General features: G+C 41.8%; 1 protein-coding gene across 1 annotated transcript; it reads right to left on the bottom strand.

Annotated features, from left to right (window-relative positions):
• Positions 1–16: 16 nt before the first annotated feature.
• On the bottom strand, positions 17–10450 carry gtf2h1 (general transcription factor IIH, polypeptide 1). Its single transcript, XM_012818792.2, has 15 exons — positions 10036–10450; positions 9120–9275; positions 8612–8804; positions 8089–8251; positions 7660–7753; positions 5342–5491; positions 4791–4870; positions 4508–4638; positions 3663–3750; positions 3003–3091; positions 2674–2791; positions 2117–2207; positions 1589–1704; positions 1329–1421; positions 17–900 (listed from the first exon to the last, which is right to left on the bottom strand). The coding sequence occupies exons 2-15, from the start codon at positions 9271–9273 to the stop codon at positions 814–816; spliced, it is 1647 nt and encodes a 548-aa protein (XP_012674246.1). The 5' UTR covers positions 9274–9275; positions 10036–10450; the 3' UTR covers positions 17–813.
• Between the last annotated feature and the right edge of the window lie 2069 nt (positions 10451–12519).

Below are 12519 nucleotides of genomic sequence, written 5' to 3'. Positions count from 1 at the left end.
GCACAAAAGGAATTCATGATGTTTGTATTTTTATTTTCAGCAACATCCAGAGCTTCCTCAGTGCAGCTAGAACGTGCAGACGTTTAAAAAAAACAGAACAAAACACCAGTGCAGTGGGCAGTGTTTCAGCCCCACCAGACACACACACATCATGTATTACATTTGGTATTGCTTTAATCAACTTTCTCTCTCTGTAGCCCAAACTCTTGGGAGGGAGTCTCCTCAACGCAGTTAATACTATCAGAAGGGTCTACATTGATCATCTTTTTTGTCTGTTTTAATTAGTCCTCCATATCATGGATCACCACATTGCTGTGCTCCTCCTCCAGTCCTTTTGCATTGCAGGTCTTTATTTCCTGAGAATCCCCCCCCCTCCCCCCTCCTATAATGTCTCTATGAAAACCCAACGGTTTGGTCGTGATACAACACTGTTTGACAGCAGGCCTGGTCACGTCACGCCACGTCTGTGATCGGGGTGCCAAACAACCTCCTCAGGAAAACAAAAAAGGGACCAAACAGAACAGAAGTACAGTTGTGCATGGTCACCACAGCTGCTCTGTGCTGGGCCGACAGGGCCGTGACAAAACCCCACCCAATGCCCGTACACACAACTGTCACTCGCCCCAACAGGAGACGTTAACGTCGCAGGCCACATCTCAGCAGGCTAGAAGGCCTCAGTTAGGAGAGTCTTCTCTCACCCCCCCCCCCCCCCATCCCATCTCTCTCTCTCTCTCTCTCTCTCATCACTTGTCTGTCTCCATCATTGTAAGTCCTTCGATGATGTTTACATATACAGCCCATGTGACGAGTCCTTCAGGTTTTTCGCATCATTCGCCGAGTCTGCCAGGCATGAAACTTGTTGTAGGCTGCCTGCAGCATCTCCTCCAGGTGACCAGTGATCTGTAGGGGTTGGGAAGGGGATAAGCAAAGGAATTACATTCAGAATGCCACTCTGAGTACTTTCAAGTGTTGAGAGGTTTGAGTGTGAAATTATGGTGCCTCCTCCATCTAGTATTTTGTTGCGCTAGCAAAAACAAAAACAAACAAAATCCCTCAGTCAGCAAATCAACATTTGCTTGAGTGTTGCTTCTCACTTGTAAGTCGCTTTGGATACCAGAATGAGGAAATGTAAATCTATTGGTGAATATAGACTGAATGTCTCAGTTTCAATGCAAACAAATGACGAACACTATACTGCTGATCACCTGCAGTGTTTCCATTTAATATTGTATTATTTTATTATTTATATTCTATTAAATAAAATTAATAATTGGATTAATATATTAATAAAAAGGCTCTTGTGCAGCATAAAGAGAGTTGGGCCTTACGTTAGTGCTCAAATACTGCCGCTGGACTTTTTCTTGAAAAGGACGAAGCTTGGCCATCTGAAATCTCTCCAGGTTAGACCTCATCTTCTCTGCCTGTGAAGATCACACATTTATTTTTCGACATCAATCTCAATATTTTATTGTCATGGTTATTGACTGATTGTGTGATGTGTTTTTATCTGGGCAGATCAGCATAGTGGGTTCTGATTGTACTGGATGTCAGAGACATCCAGTTCCACTGGCTGGTAGGGAAGTCTTACTTTTTCTTCCAAGAAGGGTGTGTTGATTGGGAAACAGGTCCAGAAGTGCCTCAGAAGCTCTCCTGCAGCCGTGTACAACTGTTTCAACTCCGCTTGCAAGTCACTGGGCACTAGTTCTGAGAGACACATACGCACACAGCCATTTAAAAATACAAAACACAGTATTTGGTCACACTGTTAAAAATCACAGTGCATCTATCCAAACAACAGTGGGCTCAGAAAAATCACAGCAATTTCTTTTCTAGTTTTGAGGGTTTGGTATGGAGTTTGCTTAAGTTAGGCATGAGTGTTTGTGCACTGTTCAAGCACTGTGCAACTCATACGAGATACTAGGAAGTAGCAGAGCCAGCCAAAAATCATATTGTGTTGTTAAACCAGTTACACTGTTAAATGTTTGTTCTTCTAGCGAAAAAAAAGCACGAGTGAGAGGGAGAGCGAGACAGTGAGAGAGAGTGAGTGATGGAGAGTGTGTGAGAAAGCGAGTGAGTGAGTGAGAGTGAGAGCGAGTGAGAGTGAGAGCGCACTCACGGTTCATGGTCTGCTGAGCACAGGTTTGCATAAGGACTCCTCCTGGTGACAGAGCAGCGATGGCAGAGCTAGCAGCACTGCTGGACATCACCTGTGACAGCAGACATTAAATGAGTTTTCGTGTGCTACACAAACAAACAAACAAACACACACTCTGTAAATCTTCTTGGATAAAGTCATCATCATCTTCATCTAGTCCAACTGGGAATTTTAGAGCCTTTGTAACACGGTTAGGTTTGCAGATTACAAAGCCGTGTTGTCAAGCTACCACAAAGCCGCACATTAAGACTTTTAGTGCTTTGAAATGCTACTTCTGTGAACACAAAACCCTGATATGACTACTTGGCTGCACCAGGCATCAGATATTATATCAGGGGCTTGATGAGTTCACATTGCTGAAATCCTCTTAAAATGGGATGACTACTATAAATGTTGTCTCAGAATGTCTGATGTAGGACATAATAATTAACTTCTCTGGACTTATATTCTTTTAGATTATTTTCTATAAACTTCTTATAATCACTTTCCAGTGCCAAGAAAAAAGGTAAACTAGGTACCTGTGTAAGGCTAGGTTTGTAGAAGACCATCTCGTGCTGGATGCAGTTAACCGCTGTGATTATGTCCTGGGTGGTGGTGTACTGGTGAGATTGCAGAGGCACTGGACCGTGAGCATACCTGGAAGAGAGAGAGACAGACAGACAGACAGACAGACAGAGACAGACACAGAAAATGGACAGTGAGCTCTAAAGGACTTAATGACAGAAAAATCATAATCATGATGTGAAGGCTGACTGCACACAGACATTTAACGTTTGAGATACTTTTTTGTGACATCTCCACAAGTCACCTGTCTATATACACCCCCTGAGCTCAAAGGGCTGCGTACCTGTCAGACTTCTTCAAGTTAAGGGCAACTGTTCTGGGTCCTGTGCCATTCTGCAAGTCCTCATACTCAATGGCCTCTTGCAGCTTCAGCTACAAATACAAGAATTAATGTCAGTCACAGCAAGCTGCATTTTATAGACTTATACTCGAGAAATCATACAGCAAGAGGAACCTGACCCTCTTTCCTTTGCGTAACCAAGGGAAATTTGTCAGTATATCTGTAAAAGGCCAGAGCACTCTGAACTACTTCCTAAGTCTGACATATCTAAACACACTTCATTGCACACTGCTTTGAACACTTTGCGCTTTATGCAAGTGTTCAGGTATGACTGACTGACAGCAGTGGTTACAGGTGCAGTCTGTGATTCTGGCAAAAGTTGATCAACAGCAAATCAAACTACACCCCTCCCTTCCGTAGCGCTAAAGCAACGGCGATGATTGGCTGGAATCGTTTGTGGCGCGGTCTGAGCCACTATGCTCGTTTCCTGTTTACAGAGCCAGGACCGTGTACGAACACCAGAGTTTTGTTTTTTGACCACACACGCTGAACAGACAGAGCCATTCGCTAAATTTGACAAAAAAAGGGTACTGGATTAGAATCACAGACCGCACCTTTAAATTGCTGTTCAGCTGGTCTTCCAGCCGCTCAGCGCTTCCATACCTTTTTAATGGGCAGCTGGAAGAAGTCCGAGTCCCTGGAGTTCCCGTCTGTGCTGCTAGTTTCACTGGCCTGGTCATTAGGACCATCCCTAAAACACACACATTTTACTTCTTTACTCCACAGATGTATTGATTGCTCAGACATGATTCAAACATGTGACTCAACAACAAAGCTTATGGCACCTTTCCTACCAAATGCGGAGACTTCCAATTATGGATGAGACAGAACGGCACTATGCCAACTGTTTACACACACACACGTACAGACAGACATGCAGATCCACACACATACATATGTGCACAATTTAGAAAACCACAATTCAAAATCAATGTGTTCCAAGAGTAATTAAGTCACATCAACATCAGAACACAGACAGAATTTAAACACACACACAGTTTAGAGATCTACTATATTGACTTCAAACGGGTTCCAAGAGGAATTTACTAAGACCCTGTTTATACCTGGTTTAAAAATGCATCTTGGACATCTTGGAGACACATCGCCTGTTTACACCTGTGTCTATCATGTGTCCCCAAGGTGTCCAGCGGTTCAGATTTCGTTACTGGCTAGGTCACTTCCACTAGAAGTCTCCAAAGATTGTCGGGGATGCATCAGGACGCATTAGCGTCTATACTACAAAAGATACGTGGTCCAATGAGTTCCAGACTGCCTCAGCAAATGTTTTGAGTGATCGGATCACAATACATTTTTGTGGTTGTTTACACTTGTATTTGCCGCTGTCCCCTTGTAAACTGATAGCCCAAGATGCATTTATAAACAGGGTCTGGGGTCAATGGCATGACTCATCCTGCTCACAAGATGAACATGATCACGCACACACACACCCTTTCTTCATCCCAGCGGCGAGGACCATGGAGCTGTGGTGATTGAAGCGCTTGATGATGGCAGAGTTGCTGTTCTCCTTCACTGTGGGTTTGCTGTTCGAGGTGGAGGCGGCTACTTTGCTACCATACCCCTGTAAAGAGGAACACAAACCAGATGAGATCAGTAAAATTTTAGAAAAAAAGTATATAATATATCTATATATTTTGAAATATAAACATATATTTCATTATACTCGAAATAATTATATTTAATAGTATAACCTTTATCTGTGTTAGGTCTTACCTCATCCAAGCTCTTATCCTCCAGCGACAAAAGGTCTACCATTGGGTTCTTGACACCTTGAACCACCATAGATTTCAAGCCTGGGGGTAAGGATTTTAGACTTTAGATGACAGTTAACAAAAGCATTTCTCCAAAAATATTCCAAAGACTCCGGTGCTTTGCGTGTACATGGTGTTTTGTCTGTCGACGGACCCTCTCTGAGATGTTTTGAGAGCTGTAACATGGGTGGTTGAGTTCATCAAGTGGACTGCTATCCAACACCACTTCACTTCTACTTACTTTAAGAACCCGAGTGGGTTCCACAAGAACCTAAGTACTGAGAAACTGATACATGGGAGTCCAAGTGCACTACTTAACTTTAGAAGCATCTAAGAGCCGAATGTTTAACTGAGTGTTTACTACTTGTGTCTACGCTACTGCTGTTTGTTGCTCTCTCTCTATCTGTAGATCACGCTCACACACACTAACACACACACACACAAAACCATTTGCACATGACTCTGGTTGTCACGCTGCCTAAATGACACGTCTGGGTCAGTGTGGCCTCTCACCCAGCTCGTCCTGCTTGGCGCACTCGGAGAAGATGTCCTGCATGCCAGTGCTGATGCGATCCCTGTGGAAGTAATGGGACTGAAAGAAGCGTGTCCAGAACTCCTTCTCAGTAAGGTTATGAGGCACATTCTCTGCATACTTCTGTTTGACTGCAGACAGACAGAGAGAGAGAGTGCATATGTGAGTTAGACACAAAGAGAAATACAACAAATGGCAGTGAGATACTAAACGTGCGCAAAAAACACTGACAAAAAGTAAAAGCGGATGCTGCCAGATGATTTATCCACTTTAATAAGTAAATCGAACAAAGAGAAAGAGATACAGACAGACCTTGAGACAGCATAACGTTCACATATCCAAAGTATAGTTTAAGCAACCCTTCACAGAAACATACCAGCGAGGTGTACTCAATCTGATGTGATGACTTAAAGTGGCATTATGCAGTAATTGTACTTCAGGGTTAGGGTTAGGATAAGCAGTTTCACCTTAAAATAACAGCTTAAAAAAAATTGGGGTGCTACAATGACTTTTAATATGGAGAACCGCTTCCGTGCCGTTGCCATACCAGGGTCCGTAGGCATATTACTGGGTTATGTAGGTTTGGCTGAAGCCGCCCGGTTTCCACTGTCTGCCGAACTAGTAAGTAGCTCAGTGTTTCCCCTACCCAACAGGTCTATAGCTTGTTCTTTTATTAAACAAAATAAATAGCCTTATGTTATTTATCTTATTTACACGACGGCATGTAATTTCTGTCTCTACATGGTCGCGCATTTACAATTCTCTGCTCTCTGTATCGCGCATGGCGGAGTTCCGCCGCGATGCGCACAAACACACACACACAGACACGTGCGCGCACACACAGGTGAGCACGCTCCCACCAGCGGAGATAATTGGGCTTAAGAATCAGTGCACAGCTACGGACACTTTTAAGCTTTAAAAAAATAATATCCAGGCGTTCATGAATCCGGCAGAGATCTTTTCCTAGGTAAGGTCGACAATGAGGCCCAGTGAGAATGGCTAAAACAGACGTGGAAACAGAACGTACATACAGAATGTCCGCACCGAAAATTCAGAAATAGATCTGGCTTCCATTTTTTATTATTTTCCGCGAGTTGTGCGTGGCCCTTTTTACATAGAGTCTGGTAATAAATCTATGAAATGTAACGAAAATTATTTATTTTGCTGTGAATAATGAAGGAAGCAATAAATCCGATTATTTGCCAAACCCTCAAGAGCTGTTGCCATGGAGATTTAACGTTACTTTCTGTTTGAAGACAAGGTAGCAGCTAGTGTTGAAGAATGGATGACTTGAAATTGGACGACTTCAAATTAATATATGAAATTGAACATCAACACCTATACGGATAAAATAAATAAACAAGGATAGCAAAACAGATTGATAAGCAATGAGAACGGCAGAAACACAGGCAGGACGTCAGATGACGAGACAGATCATAGTGACACAGGCTGTTTTTTTCCCCCCGTCATATGAAGGCTGAGACATTCATACCATTTTATTCAGTCTTACTGGTCCTTTTGTAATGCCAACATGTGCACTTCGTTGTGGATAAGTAAAGCCTATTTTGCTACATTTTTGTAGTCCTGGTAATCTTTTGTTTGGCATATTGGTGAGGTTATTAAGAGGACCATTTCTCAATCGTTTTGTTCTTGATGAATTAATGTTTGTTTATTAATCAATTATTTTTCAACAAATAACTCAATTATAATTACAAAGAGGACAATTCACAACTTTTTATCGCAACTTTCACTTGTTTCGCGAATTTCATTGCAACAAAAACCTAAAAATAAAAACTGTCATCGCAACTTTTTGGAAAAGCTCCTGCGAAATCAGGAATTTTAGGCCGCAAATATCTCAATTTTTTTTCTTCTAGAAGCCCAGAAAGATACACCACTGCAGCGACAAAAGCTGCATACTTTGTGGATAATTGTCATAAAAAGACATGTTCCGATGTTTAGTTGTTATATTGACTGCTGTCATTAAAAGAAACACATGAACACCATGATTCCTTTAAGCGTTTGTGTCGGCGCGCCGCACACCATGCCGCACCCCCCCCCCCCCCAAGCTGTTAACCTAGGGGAAACACTGTAGCTTATTTGCCGTCTTGCTTTGTCTTGTGTTGCACTTACTTGATTGATGTTTGACTGTGTTAGGACAGTTGTTGACTAACTAGTTTGTCATAGTGTCAAAGTAAGCACATTTCAAGAGGTTTCGCTAGTTTTAGCCGCTAGCATCTCGTTAGCGATTAGCAATTGTTCCGTTATGCTGCTTTAACTTCAGCCAAACAACAACGCTCACCTGCAGGGTAGGTTCTGAAGATAGACTCAATGATGTCAGCAGTCAGGTTGTATCTTAAACCGTTACAGCCGTCCGTCTGTGGCCTAATATCTGCCTGTGAGTCAGGGAAACAAAGACACCAGTGTTGAAACGTACACATTGTCACATGAGCAAATTGTCTGGTTTCAGCAGGCATCCCACGACACAACAGAGTATACTGATAAAAAAAGTAAAAATAGTAAAATAACATAAATTGTTTTTTAATGTTATTTGTTGAACAGAACAACTGGGCTAAACAGTATATTTTACTGACTTAACACAGCTAGAGATTTTTAATAACAGTGCACTGTTGCACTGATTTCAACTTTGTAATCCCCATCATTAGATATCTAAATATGGTGGACACACCCCATCATTAGATATGTAAATATATTGGACACATCTGCTCACCAGGAAAGCAGCTGATATTCCCACTTCCTGTTTATTGTTGGAGAGGGAACTTTCCACTGAAGGCGTGCTCACGCGATTGGCCCAGAACTCCTCAGCACTGATCACCTGACTCACAACCAGGTCCTTGTAGAGTTGGAACAGCACAGGGTCTTCCTGCAGCATCCTGGGAATTGGAGTTTGGTGAAAGAGGCACCAAATGTAAAAATGGCTTATGAGCATTTGACATGCTCAACTCAGAATATCATTACTGATCATTCAATAACTATTTGGATAGCCTGCCTATATACATCAAATCATTGGAGCCTATACAATATCAGTCTTCAAGGTTAAAGATATGATTCTCTGCCTTCCTGCTCCAGGTTACTGATTAAGTAGCATGCCTTAAGGAGTGCTTCATTTAACACAAATCTTTGTGTGTGTGAATGTATCTGTGTGTGTGTGTGTGTGTGTGTGTGTGTGTGTGTGTGTATGTAAATATTGAAGACAGAGAGTAAAGGCGCAAACCATGTCACATAATCGTCACCTGTTCTTTTCCTCTAATTCCTTGTTGGCTTTCTTTTTGAACTTGGGTAGCAGCTGCTGGAGCAGTTCTTTCGTGGCCTCCCGGTCCTTGAGGGCACTGCTCTCATTGGCAAAGTGAAAGGTGGTGCTGTCTCCAGTGTGCAGAACTAGCTGTAGCTGGATCTTGGCTTTCCCATCCGGGCTGATTTTCTGACCTTTAAGACAAAGGATTTGCAGTCTTAGTTCCAAAGTTGCATTCTGTATTCCCTTTGGGTCCTCTCTCTGACTTTCCCACAATCCGCCTTGGTGGCAGGTTACAGGTCCGTCCCCCCCTCCCACACACAAAATCAAATACACCAATGATGCAATATTTGATAACAACAACTGTACAGATAGGTTTGCCAGAAAAAAGTTATCCAGAGTTACCCATCACCAGTCCATACTTCTGGCAAGTATCAAGATAACTGTCTAAAAAGTTATTTGCATCTTAAACTTCATGCAGAAGATGAGCGCACCAATGCACAACTTACATCGGATGTCAGCGTAGAGGAGACTGACAGAGAAGCGATCTTTGCCCTCTGGACCCCATGCGATGCGTTCAGCCATCAAATACAAGGTTCCATCCTGTTTCCTTTGCCGAACCCTCTTTACCACAAGCAACACTTCCTCCGACAGTGCCGTCATGGCTGTTTCAACAGATAATTACAAGACATACATCATCATGTTTAAAATCCGAAACGCAACATCTCAGAAGCACTCAGTCCACAACAGGAGCAGCAAAGGCTAAACGAATTGCATGTACACACAATAACAATATCATAAGTGCAACTATGAGCATTTCCTAATGTGCAAATAATGATAATATGTTTACAACCATTACAGTCCAGTATTCCATCAGAATTCTACCCCTTGTAGGTGTCGCCGATTTGACGGCACGTTAGCTAGCCAGCGAGCTAGCTACATACTCGCCAAAGTTTAGGGTTTACCAGCAGCAGCCCCATATAATTTAGCGACACCTATATTTTTGATAACAGGTAACAAAGAGTTATCAAGCTTTCTATATAACAAACTTCAGCAGCTGAACGAACTGGCAGCCTAAAGCATTAGCTGACTTAACCAAGCGAACATGCTTTGCTTGCCTGGCACCTTGTCCTGTCATGATCATTTTACGTTGGCTAAAGTACAGTTAACCTCTTTGGGAACAATACTGGCACACATGGCTGTTTCCACTCTCTGAAATACACAGTTAAATGTCCAAAGTTTCATAAATAAGACCACGCAGACGTTACTTAGCCAACTACCTAGCTGACTAAGTTAAGTGGCTAACGTTATATTCTTAGCATGTCAAAGGGTCTGCCAACAAGTTAGCTAGCTAGCCTTTTCCTAGCAATGAAACGGTTTTCCTCTTGACATTTCACACTACCCATTAAAGACAACATACAATACCTGGTCAAAGAACTTCTCCCTGTCCGAGTACCGTTCAGATGGAGGACGCAGCGAAGAAACTGGTTACAGTGCCTTCAGTCATTTACATATATCCCAAACGGTGAAAAGTAACGACTAACGTGTCATACCCCACCGCCATCGACTCTTCCATCGACACTGTGGTACAACTAAATTGTGTCACATATAAATGTATCCGATAGGAACACAACAAAGGCCATGTAGCTCACTTAACTTTAGTCTCCCTGAACGGGTTCTCGTAATATGCGTCATATTTCAAAATTCTGTCTTCTGAGAAAATGGAGACCTCAACAGCAATAAGTATCTGTCAAACGCTGACACAATCCTGCATCTAACCTTGCCTATTTTCAGTACTGTCTGAAGATTAGCTAGCTCCGCGCTTTCGCTGTCAGTGCGAACGGATTGTTACATTAAACACAGTTCGGGATGAACAAGTATACAGAAAACCGTTATCTTGTTCCACAGAGGTGTGTTCCAATTAGGCTACCAGAAATGCGGACAAAATGTCATGACAAGTCATTATAACATAAAAGTTATTTAAATATTAACACAATTGACTTCAACGTTACAACAAACGATACAAACGTATCTTAAGTGTGTCTAGGCTGGTTATTTCAAAAGAGACATTTTACAAATGTGAACTGAACTCCAATAGGTGAGTGAGCGGGGAAATTATATTGTGGCGTGTAGCGTGAATGATGTATATGTGTCTGTACTTCCGTGTTGTGCTTGTCATGTTCTAGTATACAATGTTATGTCTGTAAATTTGGTTTTAGTGTTCTAATTTCAAGTGTTTGGTGTTTCTTATGTTAATGTCTAAGAGTATTTTTAGTTACAAAATCCCATAGGCTACACCATGCCTGACAGCCTCCCTCTCTTCATCTCCTTCTAATCTATCGTATTATGTGATAAGGTATAAATATGGATAAAGTGTCCATATTACCTGCAATTAATTGTTTATCTAAATCATAAGATATATCTTTATCTGTTAATCAAATTGATGTTTACTAACCATTTTTTTCTCTCTCTCATAGCATGACCTTTGCCCGCAAATGCTGTGAAACCATTGTTCCTTATCACCATAACCATTAAGTAAATATAGGCATAGTCATCTGAGTTCTGCCCACTCACTTTGTTTCTTTTCTTCGCCTCCTAGTCTAGACTGTCTCCACTGTGGGATGCTGTCATGCATTAATTCTACCCCGCTCATGATACATCTACAGTGGAAATGCAGGGTCAGTTATGGCATTTCCAACAATGTGATTGGCTCTTTATAATACAGGGCAGGACTTCCAGTTACAAATCTGCCATGTTTAGCTGTATGGAGTCCCGCTTACTTACCCCATTAATTTTCCCGTCAGTGATTTGTCTCCTCCCTTATAACGTCTATGTTACTGTGCATGCTCTGGCTCCAAAAAGCACTTACTGCACATACTCTGCCTCCAACTTTGCCAGTATGGCTGACCAATTTTGGCTTAATTTCCTCACAACATTACAGTCCATTACAGATATTGGTCCACCAAGTCTGATGTGTCTTCACATATAAGCCTGCTCCAGTTGCCATTCTGTAATCAGTGTCTGCATTCTTGTAATTGTGTGTTAATAAATGTCAAGAAAGCTAAAAATACACCTGACTCAGTGAGATCGCTACAATAGTCAGGGGACTAGCAAAGTACAGTAGAGGTTTGTTTATGTAGGAAAAGATTACATTTCAATCATGGATTATATCACATTAAACCTGTTGTGCCTTTTCTGTTTGTGACCCACAGACATTCTATTAGGCAATGTAGACATATGGGTTTCACAATACTGCAACCCTACCTAGCATACATACAGTATTTAAAATGTTCTTGGGCAGGTGTAAAGATTGTTAGGGGTGGGAGTGCTTGGCACATAGACATAAATATATTCTTAAAAGTTATACAATTATTGTAGTGCGTGAGTGAGGTTGTGTGTTCCGAGTGCTTTTCCTGATTGTGTGTAGTTCCCACAATTCTGTGTGTCCCTGTTCACGTTGATTTTGTGATTAATGTATTTACATTTACATTACATTTAGTCATTTAGCAGACGCTTTTATCCAAAGCGACTTACATATGTGCGACTTACAATGTATACACATTTTACATTTACACTGATGGCACACTGCACATCAGGAGCAATTAGGGGTTCAGTGTCTTGCTCAAGGACACTTCGACAGGGAATCGAACTAGCAACCTTCTGATTACTAAACGACTTCTTTACCTCCTGTACCACCTGTACCCCACATATTTGTGAAAAGTAACCCTTTTTGTGTTGATGTATTTTCTGATAGCGATAAGAGTCAGTGTGTTGTGCATAAATGCCCCGGTGCGTAAATGCCCTGGTGTAGTTTTTCTCATGTGTTAGCTTCTTTTTCTACCCCTGCATGTAAGATCCCTGCCATCCAGTCCATACTATATCAGTAGACTGTAATAAATAGCACAACAT

The sequence above is a fragment of the Clupea harengus genome, chromosome 3 (genome assembly GCF_900700415.2).
Source record: "Clupea harengus chromosome 3, Ch_v2.0.2, whole genome shotgun sequence".
Classification (NCBI taxonomy): domain Eukaryota; kingdom Metazoa; phylum Chordata; class Actinopteri; order Clupeiformes; family Clupeidae; genus Clupea; species Clupea harengus.
The sequence above is the reverse complement of the archived record's forward strand: the minus strand, read 5'-3'. Positions and strand labels throughout refer to the sequence as shown.

Bases quoted from the DNA above. Each gene is read 5' to 3' on its own strand.
- gtf2h1 (XM_012818792.2), bottom strand. From the start codon at position 9,273: ATGACGGCACTGTCGGAGGAAGTGTTGCTTGTGGTAAAGAGGGTTCGG. The intron at 8,252-8,611 runs GTGACGATTATG...TCCAATTCCCAG, and splicing joins GAATTAGAGGAAAAGAACAG to GATGCTGCAGGAAGACCCTG. The intron at 1,705-2,116 runs GTGAGTGCGCTC...TGTGTCTCTCAG, and splicing joins TGCTCAGCAGACCATGAACC to AACTAGTGCCCAGTGACTTG.